General features: G+C 52.9%; 1 protein-coding gene across 10 annotated transcripts in view; it reads right to left on the bottom strand.

Moving 5' to 3' along the window:
* The window catches only part of CDK5RAP2 (CDK5 regulatory subunit associated protein 2), a 171447-nt gene that overhangs the window by 13693 nt on the left and 138124 nt on the right, over positions 1-19630 (bottom strand). For 8 of the 10 annotated variants that reach the window (XM_088838314.1, XM_088838315.1, XM_055427761.2 and 5 more), the window contains 8 exons: positions 18117-18286; positions 14019-14138; positions 9675-9791; positions 7075-7264; positions 6069-6190; positions 4758-5006; positions 3078-3155; positions 1791-2056 (listed from right to left, as the gene is read on the bottom strand). In XM_088838314.1, coding sequence (XP_088694440.1) covers positions 1791-2056; positions 3078-3155; positions 4758-5006; positions 6069-6190; positions 7075-7264; positions 9675-9791; positions 14019-14138; positions 18117-18286 — 1312 coding nt within the window. The remainder of the gene's footprint in view (positions 1-1790; positions 2057-3077; positions 3156-4757; positions 5007-6068; positions 6191-7074; positions 7265-9674; positions 9792-14018; positions 14139-18116; positions 18287-19630) is intronic. The other 2 variants (XM_055427760.2, XM_055427762.2) reach the window with 2 other exon arrangements.

Raw genomic sequence — 19630 nt, forward strand, 5'->3', positions numbered from 1 at the left:
AAGCTATCAAATTGGCAAAAAAAAAATTGATAAATAAAAATACTCAGTGAAGACAGAGGTGCAGGCACTCTCACTTGCAAATGGAGATACGGATACAAATCTGTGGAGAGTGACACAGCAGTGGTTTCCAACAAGGCTACAAAGGCCCACACCGCCTGTGAGCACGCGGTTTCACTTTTGGGAATTCGTCCCTAATGAACGGCTCTAAGACATCACCAGAGATCCAGTTAGAAGGATGCTTGGGACAGCTTAAATGCCCAGCAAACAGGTGAAAGAGCCAACAAGCGGCGCTGTATCCACGCTGGCTTACTTTTCAGCCACTAAAAGTCAAGCTTTCAGAAAAGTACTGAATGAGATTGAAAAATGTTAATATAATGTTAACTGAAAGTCAAATCCAAAACTCATATGAGATGAGTCAGTTTTATTAAACTTTACGAATGAGACACAAGTGTACATATGGGATTTTAAGCACTGAGCTCTGTGGTATTTTTACAGATGTTTTTAGGTTTCTCTATAGCTTCTAATTTCTGTAAAATAAAGACCATAATCAGAAAAGAACAATACTCTTAATTATATTTACGAATTCATTCAACGAGTATTTGCCATGCACCTATTCCATGTCAGGCCCTGGGTGACACAGTGGATATATGACAGTCAACAAAATACACTCTATCCCTACTCTTTTACTCTTTTGAAGCTTATTATTAATGGAATAAAAAAAAACGAACCTGGCTTTTACAATACTGTAAAACAAAACAAAAAGGCAAAACAGCTATTATGAAGTAGAGGGCTTAAGTGTCCTCAATGAGAACCCAAAAAGAAGGATCAGAAAAGGTGACCCACAGAAGCTCGAAGGTTGAGTCCAGTCTGGGGGAGGAAGGAAATTTGACCCCAAGTCTTTGAGGAAGTCAGTGAGAAACTTTATGTCAAGTACACATGGGTCCTTGAGTTTAAAATGGGGATTCTGGCAGGATGCCGCAGGAAGAAGGGGTAGGTGGTCTTCCCAGCCAGAGGGCATGGGAGCCAGGGCTGGAGGAAAAGCAGCCACGCCTGGCCAGGGCAAGCGCAGGGGAGCGGGGAGAGACGGCGGGCGGGCAGGAGCAGACGACCTGGCATGAGAAAGTCTGCACAGCCCCGGGAAGCGGGAGGTGTCACTCGGCTGTGGGGCAGGACGCCAGAGCGCGCTGGAGGACACGGAGTGGGGTTCCAGCCCTGGTGGCGCCGAGTTCCTTCCGCTCAGCGTCTGCACAGTGGGCACGACGCCACCCACCGTGAAGGCTGCTCTGGGATCAAAGAAAACATGACACTAACTGGCCACGTGCTGGGATGGCAGCCGCCACCTGTCAGAGGGGGCACAGGGCAGCTCGTGTCAGCAACCGCATCCCAAGGGACTGCGCGACCCTTCCACACCACGCGAGGATCAGACCTCGGCCACACTGAGCACGGAGGCTGGGAGGGGCGCAGGCCGGTGGCCGGGGGAAGAATGGAGGGGCACGCGACAGGACTGAAGGACAGAGGGACGGGTGCGAGCCTGGACAGACAGAGGCCGTCGTGCGGCAAGGCGGCGGGGCCCGGCAGGGCGACTGCAGTAGCACAGGGGCACACCCCAGCAGGCACCCCCAGAACAACGAGCAACCCGCAGACCGGGGCCTGCCCTCTGAGTCTCGGGGCTGCCATTCCTGGCCCCTGTTCCTAGGGCCTTACTGAGGCCCCACGGCCCCCTTGCCTCCTGCCTCCGCCTCCTGCTCCCCCGTGCTTCCCTTTCCCTCCGGCGCCACCGCTGAGGTTACCTTGGTTACCAGCTCCTGACTGATGGGGCCAGAAGCCTCTTGGATCTGAAGGTCCATATCAGCGAGGAGCGTCTGGCCCCGGCCAATCTGCTCACACAGGGCATCGTAGTCCTCGGCCAGGCCCAGCACATGGCGGCCGCTCTTGCTGGCCCAGAGGTGGTGGCTGGGGACCAGCGATGACACGTAGGAGGCGCTGACGACGGAGCTGCCGCTGTCGCACGAGAGGGTGTCCACGTCATTTCTGGAGAGCGGAGGCATCTCTGAAGCTGCAGAACGAGGGGAGACGTGAGATCTCCTGGGAGCAGCACCTGCCTTCGATGAGCTGTGTGTAAGGACGCGAAGCCAGCCGGGAGGAGAGAGCCCACAGGTCCAAATGCCACCTGCCCGGAGGGGACAGAGGCCGGCATCCAGGATGCCAGTGTGTGCACCAAATAATGAGGAAGCTCCAGGCTAAGTCACCTCATTTCAACCCAGCCAGCACCCATCAGAGCCCCGCAACGCAGAAGAGCCGGTCTAGACAGAGGAACCGAGGTGGGGCCTGCGCCTCAGGGGTCTGAGTCTGATCACAGCACACGCCACGCGGAAGGGGGAAGAGCCCAACGTCAGAGAGCTGGAGCTCAGAGGACAGGACAACCAAGCTTGTGTGCAGGAAGGGGGGCAGAGACGGCTGCCTGGAAGCAGCAACGACTGCGCGGGGTGAAGGGGCAGCGAGAACAACGCTACACAGAGGAAGAGCCTGCCTCCTTCCACCTTCGCTTCAGCGGAAGCTCAGATGATGATTCTGACAGGGGCCATCAGGAGAGACATTCTCCAGAGCCATTTGCATTCAGCAGGCGTCTTGAAGCAGCAGGATTTTCACTAGCAGAGAAGTGGGCAAGGTTGGCCTGGCAAAGGCAGGAGCCAGGCTGCACAGTCCCCGTGAAAGGGAAGCGCAGGCCCATCTGCAGGATGGTGACCCATCCGTGTGCCACCAGGTGGGCAAAGGGGTGTGGCTGGGCAGGCCCACCTGGGCTGGATGCTGCAGGCCCTCGAAAGCCACGCTAAGGTGGTCGCTCTAATCCAGGGTAACAGGGACCCCAGCCAATGATGTCGCTAAGGTTGGTAACACCTAGGAACACAGGACAGCTTGGAGGATAAGATCGCCAGCTAGAAATGCTGAGAACATGAAATCCTAAATCCTGCCAAATACTCTTCTGAGTTGGAACCAGGGACCCCCTTGCCCTCAACTCAATAAGTCCCACTGAGAAACCCAATGGAGCCACAGTTACCCAGACTTTAGCTTTGTACCTGATCTTGGCGGCATTGCTGGGGTGGGATCAAACAGATCACATGAACTGTCAGTTGCCATGGGACACTTGTCACCATCTGCACAAGGCACAATAAGGGAAATAAACCATCAAGCTTTAGTTTCATTCACATCAGCATTTGAGAGAAAGAACTGCATGAAAATACAGTCACGTTCTGGACACGCACACTAGTGTTCATTCAGATCGTCACTGGGCCTCTCTCCCGCCAGGCCCTGCGGGACACAGAGTGAGCAGGCTTTCCCAGAAGGACCTTCTTTGTCTAGACAAGTAAGCAGACCACTTCCTCCGAGGGGTCAGGGCTAAGAGGCAGTGGGAGCCCAGGTCAGGGGGTGACCCGAGGAGGCAGAAACGCCGGGGTCCTTGAGACACCTCAGGGAGCGTGAAGCGGGGGCTTCAGGAGGAACAGCTGGCAGCCCGAGTCTGGAGGGGGCCGTGGTCACCCACATAGGAGGGAAGCGTCGCCCCAGTAGGCCCTGGGAGGTGATGCACCAGAACAAGGGAAGCCCATGCGGAGGAAGGGGTAACGCTGATGATGTAACATTGGGCAAAAGCGAAGAAGCGCACAAAACCCGACCTGGACCTTGTGAATTCATGCCTGTACGTGACCGCCAAATGAAGCGGCACAGAGCACAAAAATTGACGCTTTGTAACCACGAAGGACCTTTTCCTGTTTTCTTTCCCACACTGTCACAGCACCTTTGTGGTTCAAATTTTAAAACCCTTCCCAAGGAGAATCCATGACTCAATCACTACAAGTTCCAAGGCTGGGGGACTGGGTGCTCTCTGAGAGACTGGAACTGTCTAACTTAAAGGCGACAGGCGTAAGTCCCAATCTAAGTGAAGGACAAGTGAAGTGTAAGCATAAACTGTCGACATTCCTGCCTCCCCGCCCCCGATGCACACAACCACCCTGAGGGCATGAGGACGGTGAGCCCAGACCCCCGAGGCCCTCCAGGCGGTGCTTCAGGAACAGAGTGGACTTGGAGCTGGGAATGATTTCTAGCTCCAGCTCTGTCACAGACTTGCGGCGGTAACTCTGGAAAAGCCTCTTGCCCTCTCTGAGTTTTAGTTCATTCATAAAAAGAGCACGGAGGCTGGCCTGGCTGACTGCTTTGAGCCTGAGCCCTTGCTGGTGTCTTCCAGACCTATGTGGGAGGCGGGCAGAGGGTCCGGGAGCCCAGTTTATCCTCTCTCTGCCCCCTCCACAGCCTCTGCAAGGCCAGACAAAACCCCGCAAGCAAACGCCAAACAGAACCAGTGTTCAAAACTGCCAGGAAGTTTTTCAGACCCCGAGACACGGACAGCTGCAGGGAGAGGTGTAGGCCTCTTTTAAGGCGGTAAAAGGGGCTCAGACAGGTCTCCAGCAGCGGGTGATGGGGATAGGGCTAAGTGCAGGGGAGGGAGCGAGACTGGAGGCAAGAAGGGAGGCTGGAAGCCACGACTCGGCTGCCCTGAGAATCCACAGGCCCCAGGCAGAGATGATGGCATTTTGCAAAGGTGACAGCTACTCAGCGGTCAGGCCCCAGTCTCCCGGGGTCTGGCGAGTCTGCTGTCGGGTGGCAGACACCCCTGTGGGGCGAGGGTGGGATTCAGAAGCTGGCGTGTCCCGCACAGACGCACAGGGCTGTGTCTCAGACAGTGGGGAGAGGCAGGGCAGTACCGGGCTCATCCAGTGGCAGGGGCCGCTCAGGGGCGGACAGGGTCTGCAGAGCCGAAGTGAAAGCGGCTTCCCGGGCCTTCTCCCCGTCCTGCACCAGCCGCTCCTCCATCCAGCTCTGCAGCGTCATGTCGGTCTTGATGCTTTTCTCCAGTAACGCCTGCAGAGCCTGGACCTCGGCCAGAAGGCCGTGCAGGTGGCCCAGGAGGTCCTGGCCCCTCCAGCCTTCTCTCGACGCCTTCACACTGGCCTCTGCGAGCATGAGCAAAGGGAAACCTCGACACCATCCACTGCCAAAGGGCCAGCCGTGAGCTGACGGTGCTTGCCACCACTGCCACCATCACCCTCCTCCCCTGCCCAAGGACTAGGAACAGTTGACAATAACAACTCGACTTTAAAAACAAAAATATCGGCAGACTTAATTGCTGCTATTCCACAGGCTAAGTAAGAGCTGGAAATTAATCTTCGCTTCTGGCCATTAAGGCCTAGCAAATTGCACACCAAACCCTGAAATTATGTCTAGTAGTAATAAAATCTATTTGGGCTGGAATTATAGAATGAAAGGGGCTGATTTTCAGAGCCGCAGTGTATTAAAAAGGCACAAGAACAGGAATAAGAAGAGCAGCTTGAGGAGAAAATGAAAGCTGAGAGGCGAGCCTTTTCTAGATAAACTTTCAACAGGGAGAAACCATCTGGAAAATGAGTTGAAAAGAAAAAATACAACAACAACAACAACAAAAACCCCCACCACACCTCAGAACTGATTCTAAAACATTAGGGTTTACAGTCAAGTCCCTCTGATCAGGTCTCTCTAGGGCAGAGCACGGACCAGCCACCATCTCCAGAGCAATGCTCAGCGCACAGCAGGCGCTCCATGATTATCTGCTGAATGAATGGGCCAAAAAAAAAAAAAAAATACACTAGCAGGAAAACTGTTATTTCTTGAGCGTCTTACTATGTGCCCGGTACTGTGCTAGGATGTTTAATAAACGATCACATCTAGTTTTCATGACTGCATAGAGCCGAGATTAGCAGACGTGTGTTACAGCAGAAGGAAAAGGCCCAAAGCAGCGAGCTGACTGCGGAAGGCACACCCCGGGGACGCGAGGCCGTGAGCGCCCAGACCTCAGCTGGCTGGACTCCTGAGCCTCAGTCCTTCCCTGTTTCCTGTTGCCGCTTCAAAAGGAGGGTGGGCCAGAAAGCCTGCCTCAGAGTCGACCTGCTCCACCAGGGAGGCAGGCCTGGGGTTTCAGGACAGAGAGCCAGCCTGCTGTTGGTGGAGAGGAGCAAGCTCCCAGCCAGAGTGCCCAGTACCTTGTGGCCTCCACTGTTCTTGGTCCAGCTTCTCATACACCTTCAGCTCCACCCGCAGGGCCCTCAGGAGCTTGTCGCTCTGCAAGAGCAGCTGCTGCCTCAACGCCGTCTCCTCCTGCAGCCTGGAAAGGCCCCGCCAGCATGGGGAGGAGAGGTTAGTCTCACGATGGGGGGGCAGGCAGTCCCGCCGTGACCTGGGGAGCGTGGCTGAGACTATTGGCGTGCTGAGGAGCATCCTGAGGGCCCCTCCAGGCCCAGCCCTTGACATCTGAGATCTTGGGTCGTCCTCACAGACAGCCCAAGAGGGACGCGCTACGAATGCCCAACTCAGGAATATGAGGAAGTGAAACACAAGATGGTTATGTCTCACCCAGGGGTGCCCAGCTCAGGAGAGAAGCAGGGCTGTGATGGCACAGGCTGTGAGCTTACGGATCACTGCACCGCGCTGGGGAAGCAGGGCGACCTCAGGAAGCAAAGGTCGGGGGGGGATCAGGAGAGCTGACGGGGCTGCTGAGACACACCGGACGAGATGGAGACCACAGGGACAGGGGGGCCTGCAGAGGAGCTGTCGGCGTGACCAGCTCAGAGTCCGAGTCAGACGCACGTCAACCCTCCGCGCAGAACCACCCGTGGTCACTCAGCATGAAAGCCAAGGTCCTCCCGGCCTCGGGGCCCTCCTCCATCCCAGCCCCTCCTCCAGCAGGGCCCCCTGCTCTGCCCTGCACAGGTCAAGGACACCCCGCCCCGGGCGCCCATCCTTTCCAAAGAGAAAGATCTTCCAGAGGCTCCGCAGGGCGTACATGCTCACTGCCTCCGGTGGCTGCTCAAATAGCATCTTTTCAGAGAGGCCGGCCTTGACGCTCCCGGGATGAAACAGAGCCGACTGGCCCCCAGGCCCTGTCCCCTGACTCAGAGGACTTTCCTCCTCTTATTTCATTCCCACCTGACATGTCACGTGTCGTGTGCTTACTGCGTCGGTCCCGGGGCAGAGGACCCTGGCCCCTACCTGCTCAGCGCCCTGCGGCCGTGGCAGACCTCCTGAAGCAGCCGCTGGTTCTGACTCTCCTTCTCGTCGACCTCTCTCTGTAGCCTCTCCTTCTCCGCCTGCACGGCGGCCAGCTCCCGCTGAAGACGCTCCAGGCTGGCGGCCTTCCTGGAGAGGGCCTCACGCAGCTTCTCGTTCTCCTTCTGCTTATCTGCATGCACAGAGAAGCGCTGCTGAGAGGAGACACCATTTGTTTTTCCAACCTTATTACGCAAATACAGCACTTCAGCCGGAGCGCGCCAAGAATACAAAGGAGAGAAGGAGATTTCATCGAGCATTTGTGATTGTGGCATTCCAATTATCTCACGCGTTTTGGGCAGATAAATCTGTCAACATCAAGGCTGCAGATCAAACGTCACTGGGAAGAGACGGGCCCGTTTAGTTTTCTATTAAATAATGGGCTGTGCCAGCCTGGCTACTGTGCCTTCACAAAGCAAACGCTGGGTCAACGTGAGAGACAGAGGCAAGAAATGGGGCTCACGACTCTGGTGCGGGTGCTGGGCAAGTCTGAGAGGCCCGCTAGGAGGCCAGCAGGCTGTGCAGACGGCCCCTCGGCCACCACCGCCAGGCCCGGAGGCCAGCGCTCCCGAGGGATGAACAGCGCTGGGGCTAGGGGACGCACGGCCCAGCACGAGGCCTGGAGACAGAGGGGCATGCTCAAGTGCGGCTCCTCTGCTTACTGACCCCCACCGCCTTCAGCCCGTCTCTTCACTTCTCTGCGCCTCAGCTTCCTCACGTGCGTGGCCAGGAGCAGTGACTGAGCTGCTACATGTAAAGGCTTCACTCGGGGCCTCAAAGCACACCGAAGGCTGCCAGCGCTCCGGCGGCTGCCAGCGGTGCTGGTGCCGCTGATGGCCGACGTCACCGCAGAGCTCACTGTGTTACCTGAAGGTCTTCCCATGTATCATCCTGCTTACTCTTCAGAGTAAACCCCCATGGAGGCACTTGGCTTACTCTCTATTTTCCAGACAGGATGTTAAGGATCAGAGAGACTAAGGCTTTGCCAAGGTCACACAGCCAGTAACTGGCAGAGCCAGGATTCAGATCCAGCTTTTCTGATTCCACTCTTAACCATGACTCAATCATCTCTGAGCAAGCTTTCTCCTCTCCCTGCAGGCTGCAACAACATTGAGCTTCCTACAACTCCAGACCAGTCCAGACTCCACTCCCATCTCTAACCCCTGGGCCTCTGTCCATCCTTTTCTTTCTATTTAAAATGCCCTGGCTCTTCTAAACTTTAGCTGTTGTTTAAGTTGTTAAGTCTTATCTGACTGTTTGCATCCCCATGGACTGCAGCCTGCAAGGCTCCTCTGTCCCTGTGGCTTCCCAGGCAAGAATTCCTGGAGTGGGTTGCCATTTCCTTCTCCAGGGAAGCTTCCCAACCCAGGGATTGAACCAGCATCTCCTGCATTGGCAAATGGATTCTTTACCACTGAGCCACCCGTGAAGCCCTCTAAACCTCAGGCACCTCTGCTAATCCCTACTAACATCCCAGACTCAGCTCTTGTAAGGCCAGCTCCCCCTGGGTCAGGATGCCTTCTCCGGGGTCCTGCGCTCCCTGAGGCTAATCCTCACCTTGGTCTGCCACGGTCGCCTGGCTCTCTGTCCCGTCAGACCATGAGTGCCTCTGCGGGAAGGGATCAGGTCCCGCTCACCCCTGAATCAGAATCTACACAGGCTGCACACAGAAAAGGCGCCAGGACGCGTTTGCCGAACGAGTGAGCGAACTGCAGAAGCCCCGGTTTCATCCCCTGAGCCAGAATTGGCGTCAGTGTCGCTGGTGAAAATGCGATAGGCTGGCCTGAGCTCCGGCTCCACCACCTCTAGCTCTGTGGCCTCAGTTTCTCACCTGTAAGGCAGGACTGATGATAATGTCATTCCGGAAGCATTTTATGTACTGTCAGAAAATATAAATGAAACCTCTTTGAGGGCTAAGCTCCACACAGAAGGAATGAAAAGAAGAGAAACACTGTCCTTTTCCCTGGTGGCTCAGTAAAGCATCCACCTGCAATGCGGGAGACCTGGGTTTGATCCCTGGGTGGGGAAGATCCCCTGGAGAAGGAAATGGCAACCCACTCCAGTATTCTTGCCTGGGAAGTCCCATGGATGGAGGAGCCTGGCGGGCTAACTGTCCATGGGGTCGCAAGAGTCAGACATGACTTAGTGACTAAACCACCACAAAAGAAATCCTGGAAAAGCTTTGCTGATGGTAGGAAGTCTCTGAAACTCGGGGAGTAATGTAATTCCAGCCCTTCTCTCCCGCTGTGAACTAGGATGAGTGAGAGGCGGCTGCACAGGCGGGGGTGACAAGAGGAGAAACATTCACTCAGCCCCACGGAGGCGCGCTCTGCAGGCATCCACTGCGCCCCGTTGTCACGACAGCCGACGAAGCGCTCCCATTTTACAGCTAACGATACTGAGGTTCAGAGAGGCCGAGTGACCGGCCCGAAGTCACAGGCCCAGGACTTGAACGCAGGCTGGTCGAACTTTAGCACGCGCATCCTCCCCACGCCACAGGGGCTGTGGGACCCCACGCTGCAGACGGCTCCTCTAGCTGTTACCTCTGGATCCTTTAGTGAGCATCATATTGAGGGCCTGGTTCTGCTTCCTCAGGAAACATACTTCTGATGTCAGAGAATTATGGATCTCTGGACCATAAGCCAAAACATTTGAAGAACCTACAAAAACACACAGAAGTCACAATTTATGAATGGTCTTCAGGCCCAAGTGCATGGAACTTTCTAGAAAACAGTTTTAAATAATGAGGAAACACAACACATCATGAAAATTACTCCTGTGAACTGCGTAAGCTGTTACCAGAGCCCACAGGGAAAGGAGAGTGAGTTTGAAAGAGGAGACGGAGGGGACTCCCGGCACCTTACGTGCCCTCGGGGAGAACAGAGTGGAGCCGGGCAGGAGGCGGGGGTGAGCTCAGCCTCCCTGACCTCTCTCCTGAGGGCCGAGCCCTCTGGGGACCTCTCCACCGAGGCTCCGGGCCACGCCTTGCCTTTCCCCACCCTCCCTCCCGTTTCCTGCCTGTGTAGATGGTCTCACCACTACCCCAGCCCGAGCTGAAACCCTGGGCGCCGGCCCCACAGCGGCCCCATCCGCTCCGCAGTCAGGCCAGAGTGGCTGCCGGCTCTCCCTCCAGGTGCCTCGCGCACCGGCCCACTCGTTCCTGCCCCGTGGCTCAGCCGTGTTTGCGCCCCATTTGCCTCAGCCAACAAGATGATCGTCCTAAACACGGTCCGTTCGTGGTTTCCTCTTTATTTTTTCTGCTCAAAACTATTTGATGGCATCATCACCATGAAAGACAATCGCACAACCAAACGCAAGGTCCAAACGCCAAATCCCTATTATTAGCTCGAATCACAGCCCACCCAGTCCCTCTCACACTAGACCCTCAGCCCAACTGAGCCACCCTGCGCTGCAAACACACCGCGCGGTCACACACCACCCCAGCTTTACGGGATGAGGTATTCCCTTTGTCTAGAATGCCAGCCTGCCACCTTGCTCAACTGTCGAAATCACACTCGTCCTTCAACTCGCAGCTCAAGCTCACGGCCCCAACGTGCAGACTAAAAACACCAGGCTCTAGAGCTAGACACGCTGGGTCTGAGGTCACTCACCCACTCTCATCGGTTCCCTCATCCCTAAACACCTGCCCGGGCTCGAGTCTGTCTCCCGAAATCCTAGCCCTTCCTTGGCCGACAGCTCCCGGGCTGCTCCGCGCTGAACCGTCCACGTCTGCACCACGTGTAACGTCCCCGTCCGTGGCCGCCCCCTGCAGAGCAGCCGCTGCGCGCAAGGTGCTTTCTGCGCGTGGCAGACGGACGCCTCCCCGGCCAACCACACTGCAGAGCCTGAGGGCCAGACACCTGCTCTCCCAGCCTCCGGGGCGGCTAGAGCAGGGCATGTGCCACTTCTGGTCGATGAGATTTGACAGGAAGCCTGCTGGGGGCTTCTGGGAGAGATATTCTGTGAAGAGAGAAGGATGGGAGGGGCAAGCCCCACCTGCTCCATTTCCTCCTCTGGACTCCGTCCTGAGGGGAGGGGAGGCGACAGCCTCCACAGGTACTAACCCCACGCCCTGCTCCCAGTCAATCAGCCATAAGACCTGCTTACAAGTGCCTGCCCCTGGACTCCGTGATATATAAGAAAACAAAAATCCCCATTGTTTATACCAGTTTTTTACTCCTATTCTGTTATCTGCGGCTGAAAACATCCTGATACACAATTGATTACCTGTGTGGTAACCCACTCCGGTATTCTTACTTGGGAAACCCCGTGGACAGAAGAGCCTGGCGGGCTACAGATGGGGTCACAAAAGGGCCTGACAGAACTCAGCGAATAACAACAGCACAGCACTCAAACCCCGGCGGTTTGAAGGCCCAGCGCTGTGGCCCCGCAGCAGAGCGCACGCTTTCGCTCCTCCACCGGCGCTGCCTTCTTCTCCTGGGAATGATGCACTAACTACAGTGCCATCTTTTTTAACTGACGCCCCTCTCTCCCCACCACCTTCCTCCACGCTCCCCTGTAAACCCTGGTGTCCTGTTAGAGACACTCGGGTTTGAACCTTGGCTCTGGCTTCTTAATAGCTGCATGATCTCAGGCAAGTCACATAACTTCCCTACCCCTCTATGAACTCAATAAAAATGATCGATGCTAACATTACTTGCTATTACCACGTTAACAGACGACTGATGGTAGGCTGGAGCCAAGAGGACCAAAGAATGATCTGATCCAGAAGTCTTCCACGACCACAGCTAAGGCGGCCACTTTTCAAAGAGATAATGGGGCCAAGGAACAGTTTCTGACAAAGCCTGAGCTAGCGGGGCCCACCTCTGATGCTAAGAGGCCCGTCTTTCCTCCGAACATCGTCACTGGAAGCTTGTGTAACTGGCGACAAGCCAGAAGACCTAACACCTAAGATGACAGGCTTTAGCGATATTCCACTTCCACCATTACAAGGAGCTGTGCCTTTCTCAAACCTGCTCCCAGGGTGAACATTTCACAGCAGGGGGAGGCCGAACCACTATTATTTCTTTGTCTTTTCAGGGATTGTGACAACATGGTGAGAACAGCGTATCTTTCCGCCAGCATAAATACTTTATGAATGTCTTTCTGTAAACCTTCCCATCAGGGCGAATTACTCGCCAGAGCAATTGCCCGCTCTGTTGTAGCTGGTGGCCATTTGAGCCCCCAAACAATTCTGTAATTGGATTTGCCTGGGAAAATGTAAAACAGACTGAATCTAATTCAGGCATCACCACAAGTGACTCTGGTGGGCCCAGGCGTGTATTTCTTTCCTGTCTGATGTGACTAATGACTCAGATTAATCAATCTCCCTGGGAGGGAGACGGGGAGGGGGGAGAGGGGCACGGAGGGGAGAGAGAGATGGGACCCCTGCACACCACCACACACACAGCACTTTGAAAAGATGTCCTTCCAGGCCGATGGTTATGACGGGCTAGAGAGCAGACTTGGGGACCAAAGATGCGGGTGCTGCCACTAACTACATCGTTGCAGAGCTCACTTATCTCATCACCACCAACGGCAATGACATGAGGGGGCCTCACCCACTGCAGGGCTTTGTAATGTTAAACTAATCATGTTATACAGAATAAAACAGTAAAATAAAACTGACGGTAATGAAGAAAACCAGCATCTATCGAGTGAGGTGCTGAGCAAGGCCCTATTTGTAACGTCTTGTTTAACCTCACAATGACCCCGTTTCACAAGATAATGAAGATGGGGAAGGAAGGGAGAAGTGCCCAAAGTCACAACGCTAACAGACAGTAGAGGCGGGTCCCAGCCCAGGCCAGGCCAGCTCGCAGACAAAGTCGGGCTTTGCCTGGTGCCCAAAGCTGCTCTCAAGACACAGTCTTCCCAGGGTGAGAACACTCCCTTTGGAGCAAAAAAGGAAAGATCCCCAGAGTATTCAGTGATAAGAGGAAAGCCAGCGTGATATACAGTCTTCTGCTTTTCAGGAAGGCGATGGGGGGAATAAGAACACACATTTGCACTAACACTATAAAAGGACAGACAAGAAAACTAACAGAGGTGGGAGGAGAGCAGGCAGAACAGGATTACTGGTACAGGACGCAGACATCAGTTCCTGAACCATGCGAACGTCTCACCTATGGGAGAAATACGCATTTTTAAAGTTTTTCATGGAAGAATATTCCACGCAGGACTAACTGTGGTTATGGAGGAACGCCCTCATGATTGGCACGAGGGAGTTATCAGATTGCTAAAGTGCTCATACTTTTAGAATCTGTTATTGACAAAAATTCTGTGTTATTTTAACATACCTATCTTATCTCACTGGGGGGTGGGGGTTCCCCAATGGCTCAGTGGGAAAGAATCTGCCTGTCAGTGCAGGAGACACGGGTTCGATCTCTGGGTCAGGAAGATCTCCTGGAGCAGGAAATAACTCACTCCAATATGCTCGCCTGGGAAATCCCATGGACAGAAGAGCCTGGTGGGCTACAGGCCATGGGGGTCACAAGAGAGACATGACTGACTCAACAACAACAATAAAATCTGTCTCACTACAGCTTCGAGGGTCAAATGAGGAGCCACTCATGACTCAGGACACTGGAAGACAGCAGAGCCCCAGTGACCGAGACGGTGCGTGCTTGGTGCCAGGCATGTGGGCACTCCACTGGCGTCAGTGCCCTTAATTCTCATCACCGCCAGAATAAACTGGGAAAGCTGACCCCACTCAACAGACAGATCACTGCCAACTGAGAGTCGGCAAGGTTAAGCAAGCAGCAAGGTCAGGATGTGAACTGACATCTCTCTTGCCGCAAGGTCAAGGCTGCTCCCGATGCACAGCGTGCTGATCCCGGCAAACGGGCCTCAGGGGGCCCCGCCCCGCCCCGTGGGAACGCCCGCCTCACCTTGGCCACATTCAGCCCCCTGTCGTTCCAGCTGTCTCCGCAGCTTCTCGTTCGTTTTAATAGACTCCTCCAAACGCTTTCTCAAACTTCGACTTTCTCGTATATGTTCCATCAGCAAGTCTACAGGAAGGAGGGTATTTTTAACTTAAAGTCTGAAGCCCCCAAAGAACTGAATAATTTATGGACTACGCAGTGATCCCGAAATTCTAAGAAGCACTGGCTGTGCAAGAGTCCTCCCCGGGCATCGGGGTGCTGAGCTGTTGCCCACAGCCCACAGCCTATCTGGGATGACTCGCGGCAGCACTCCATGAAGATACTTTACATCACATGGAAAAATTACACTTCATACAATTTTAATGCTAACACTAATACAGCCTTTTATTCTTCTAAATATCAAATATTAATTTAAAATCTTCCTTTCGGTGAAACTAAAAGATTGCTTTCAAGTTTGCCTGAATTGCTGAAGAGTTAATTAAGCCACTTTCATAACAAATTCAGATATTTTTGAGACTAATTCTTTGAAAGGACTATGTTAACCATTTATCACTTATTAATTTAAGACTTAAAAACAAGGCAAAACAATAACCCCAACACTAGTGAGAATGGTTAAGAACAGCTCTCTCAAGAAGTATATCCTGTTAGTGTGGGTATAAATGTATATGACTCTGGGAACCATTAATAATCATTAGAGAGGTTCTTCACAATATCTTTTACCAAATAATTCTATTTTCAGCAATCTATTTAAAGAGATCACCAGAGATGTGGACAATCATTTACCAGAATGTATGGAAATTTTCATCTTAGCACTTTTTATAACAGTCAGGATTGAAAATAACTCAAATTATTAAATAACTGCATTATATTGCTTATGATACAGTACTACACAGCCATTAAAATTATATTATGAAGACCATAAAATATGACAGGAAAATACAGATACAAAATGGGTTATTCGGCATAATCACAACTCTGTTTAAAACCTTGCAGACAGGAAAGATATATATATATATATATATGCAAAAGAAGGAAATACATCTAAATATTAACAGAGGTTGCCTTTAGGTGGTAGATCTTAGGCTTCTCAAAACTTTTATATCGTAACATAATATTTAACAATATATAAAAATTTAAATTTTCTGAATTTTCTAAAACGAGGATGCATTATTTTCTCAGCCTCTGCCACATCTCACTTTAAGAAAGAATGAAGGAAGCAAAGTTCCAGTCCAAAGGTAGGTCTCTAGAATTAGTGTTTACAGGATAATCACATTAAGTATCCAAAGGCAAAACTAATGCCTTTAATTCATCAATTAGGGTATACTCAGTATGTCTTGGTAATGTTTGCTTTAAAACATTATACTAATGTTACGACCCAGTTTTAATTCTACAAAATGACTTTCACTTACAAGTAGCACAATGTTACAGATCTTTTCCTAATTAAATAGTAATTTTGCCATGAATTTGAATGTTTATGAGATGACTTAATTCCCAGATCCTCAGCTATCTCCTATTAATGCCAGAAGTGTGGCAAGCCATTCGGCGGACCGAGGACTCTGCCTGCAGTACACTGTGGTGTCATGGCACTGCCCCTCCACTCCCGCCTTGCTGCCCCCGATCTCTCAGCAGCCGGTCAGGTCCGAGCGAGTCAGGAGCTTATCTTCCTTGCTGGTTTATCCACACACCACACACTGCCAGCTTCTGGGGCAAAAATGCTCAGCAGTGATCAGCAGAATACATTTCAGTCTGGCTGGAAGCTGGAATCATCACTTGGGCTTAAGGACACATTCCCGATCGAATTGGACACCATGTGTTAATTATGGAGCCTTAACTGGGCAGAAGGAAACACTATACTTGTCCCTCTTACAACAATACCCTCCTGACAAATGCTGACTCTTTAAAACCCATCCTGCAAGAAGCAAGCACCAAAAACAACAGCATGCATATCTTCTGCCAAGTAGCTCCAATTTACAGAATCTAGGTCAAGAAAGTGTCCCGAAATAAGGGGAAAGCTTCATGTTCAAAGACATTCCCTGCAGCACTGTTCACAATTGTGAAATTATAGAAAATGACTTAAATGTTCAGCAACAGGGGAACAAAAGGAAAACGGCAGTTCAGCCGTTCAATGGACGACTGCAAAGCCACTGAAAATGATGTTATGTAACATGTTGGAAACTTCATGAAACAGCGACGAGTGAAACAAGCACGAGTGCTGAATTATCTCTCTGCTCGATTACGGCATGACAAAAGGGAAAGCGGATCCAGAGACAGAGGAGAAACAGACCCCAAAAGCCAACAGGGGGGCTAGTTAGGACGGCTCCAGAGAGCACCATCCGCGTTCAGGAAAGTGCCTGAGATCCACTCGAGAAGCCAACGGTCCTGGGTCCTCAGGAGGAACAAGGGGCAAAAGAGATGCCTAAATGGGAAATAAACCCAGGGCTGGAGGGGCGGGGCGGGTGGAAAGTGAAAGCGTGAGGGGCAGGCTGGGAGGGGAAGAGGAAGTGCCTGGCACCCCGAGTGGGAGGATGTTAAGGGGTCGCAGATATTCCAGAGGCAGGGATCCGGCTGCTGCTGTGAAAACCCCACACTCTCCAGGCCCCACATCTCCGTCAGCTCCTCCCACAGAGGTTCTGTCGCAGGGATATCGGGCGGGAGCAGGAGGGCACCAGGGACAAGGAAACAATTTACGATCTGACCTAAGTCGAAAGGCAGATAGTGGGGCCAGAAATCACAGAAAAACCAAGAGCAGAAACTCACAAACTGCAGACGGATACAGCCAGAAATCCAAAGAAAACACATCCAGGTACCTGGTTACTGGAGGAGCCGAGCTGACACCTGAGTTGTACCAAACCTGTGTACGTCACGCACTAGGTTTGTTTTCAAACTGCTCCTCCAGGCCCTGAGGATCCTATTGGGAGTCCCAGAAGCTACCATCGGGGATAAAGGCGCTACTCCTCTGGAAAAATTTACCTTTTATATATTTCATATATGTCTTATATAATCAGTTTCATCTGAAAAAAAAAAAAAAAAAGGGAGAGGGGATTTCCATTGCCAGAAAAAAGGTTTTAAAATTTTGAAACCCTTGTTCTACATGATCAGGTGTCAACAAAGAGGTTTTAGTGGGGAAGCATCTGATTTGTTCTCTGGGTCCTTCTGGGCACCTTGCAAAGAAGCCGCTGGAAATGTGAGAGACCAGAGGACATCAGCTGAGGTCCACAGCCTAGAGCAAGGGTCAGGAAACGTGGGCGCCTGCCTCAAAGCCGCCCCCACCTGTCTTAAAGGTAAATACAGTTATACTGGAACATACCCACACTCATCCATTTGCGCATTTTCTACAGCTGCTTCCTGCTGACTTAGGTCAGATCGTAAATTGTTTCCCTGTCCCTAGCACAATTGAGTCACTGTAACAAAGAACGCGTGCTCTGCAAAGCCTATAAAACACACTACCGGCCTTTCACTGGGGAAGATCTACCTGTTCGGCTCTGAACAATCCCATAGTAAGCCCTACCCAAGGCCCAGCAGGAGGTCTCAGGACTGGTGTAAGGGGAGCTCAGGGTGGGTGGCCTCAGGAGGATGATTCCGCCAGCTGAGCCCACAGCTCCATGGTCAGAGGCAGGACCAAGGGCTGACCCAGAAGGTCAAAGGTCACACTAAAGAGAAACAGCAGATTTATCAAATTCAAAAATCTCCAAACAGGGGGTGAGGTACTTTCAGGCACCTGTACAATTCAAACCAAGGGTCTTAAAGCGACATCGCCTCAGGAAGAGCTTGAGAGAAATAACAGGAAATTGACCAGACCGCAAACTGATCCGTGACCCCAGTGCTTTCCAGACCGCCACTGCCAGATGAGCGGGGAAACGGCAAGTCATCATCAAAAAACAAAGGCGACTTTTCCCTAATCTCCAGCACCTTCAACAACCGTAGGTTTCTCCATTGATAAACGGTGTCTGAACGACAGGCCTGGGCCCTCCTGGGACGGCGCCTCGTCCAGTAACCACTCAGACGGCGCTATGCTCTCCTCCACCACAAAGGCAGGAGGGTGAATTATCATTCGAACCAGGGAGTCTTGGCTAGGTTTACGAAGCTTGGGAAAGCGCGGCTTACCTTGAGAAAAGGTGTTTGCCAGGCCCGACGCCTTCGCGGCCTCGCTGTCTTGCTTCTGGTCTCGTGAGGAGCAGGACTTCTCGGACAGGCCACAGTCGGACACCGCGTGACAGGCCGAGGGTGCGGGAGACTCGGGGAGAACGTGCTGGTGTGTGAAGCTGTCTTCAGTCCTTGACCGTCGGGATTGAAAGAGAAAAATGTTCCACACTAAGACCCACACCAGGATGAGAACAGTGGCCCTTTGTCACTTACCTATATTTGCAACATTGGTCTTTTGCACCCCTAGAGCATTTTTTAGCAAAGACATTCTAAAAACAAACCAAAAAGGGGCTCAGTGGGCTCGACTTGGAGTCAGTGAAGTAGGGGGACCCACTGTCTGGCTGGCAGGGGAAGGCCCTGAGAGAGGCCTCTCTGTACCAGGCGTTTCACACACTCTGTCCTTGCTGGCAGGACCATCCGCAGGCAGAGCCGGGAGACGGTGGGACATCAGAACCTCACCCGCTTGTACGTGGCAGGGCAACCATCTGAATCCTCATCTGGCTGGTTCCAAGCCCCCAGGAGAATGTGGGGGGCAGGGGGCAACCCAAACCCAAGGGTGGACTTGTGGGTACACAAATCTCAAAACCCTTATGGTCCCCCAGCTGGTTCCAATATCACCATTCAGGCAATCCCCTGGCCAGTAACCTGTGTTTCCCAGGAGCCACCTCCGCCAGGAGGAGAAACACCCTGAACTTTGTGAGAAGCCCACGTGAATCCCCAGTATAGATAAGCGCCTTAATTTAAGCTCTTTTTTGTCCCACTTTTTCCTATTACTTCGTGTCTCATTATTCACCAGCTCAGACAGGAGCAAAGGCCTCCAGAGCGGCAACACGCTCATTAGCAGGTAAACACCAGATGCAGCTTCACTCAGACAGCGTGATGGATGCTCAGGCTCGCTGCCGCCTCACAAAGGGAGGAAGGGGCCGAGGGCACCCGTTTAATTAGCTTAGGAGTGACCCATGCGAGTGCCAACCCTGCAGCTGCAGATGGGAGAACTGAAGGGACAGCAGCAAGCCTGTCAGAGATGAGAAGGGCGGCTGAGGAGGGCCAGCAAGCCTCCCTGCCTTCTTCCAGCCCATTCTTCAGGCAGCCTCGGTTGGCTTTCAGATCGGCAAGTCTGCTCCTGTCCAGTCCCAGCCTGCCCTCCTTCGGAGACACCCCTCTTCCTGTAGAACAGGACCTGGGCTCTTAATACAGGATGTGAGGACCAGGCCAAGGCACACCCCCCACCACAGCCTCTGCAGCTCTGTGCTCTGCCCACCAGCCACGTGGCTCCAAGGGGCCACATCTACACCTCAAGGGTGGGCACACTCCCAAAAGCCCCAATCCAAGCCTCACTCTTCAGATCTCAGCTAAGACTGCTCCAGCGGGAAGGTGCTTACTGCCCTCTCCACAGCGTGCCGATGGGACGAGACCCATTATTATCAGGGCAGCAGTGGAAGGTCGGACTGGGAGGGATCCTCGAGAATACTGCA

This window comes from Moschus berezovskii, chromosome 7 (genome assembly GCF_049115385.1).
Source record: "Moschus berezovskii isolate FMDL1 chromosome 7, NW_MosBer_1.0, whole genome shotgun sequence".
Lineage (NCBI taxonomy): Eukaryota > Metazoa > Chordata > Mammalia > Artiodactyla > Moschidae > Moschus > Moschus berezovskii.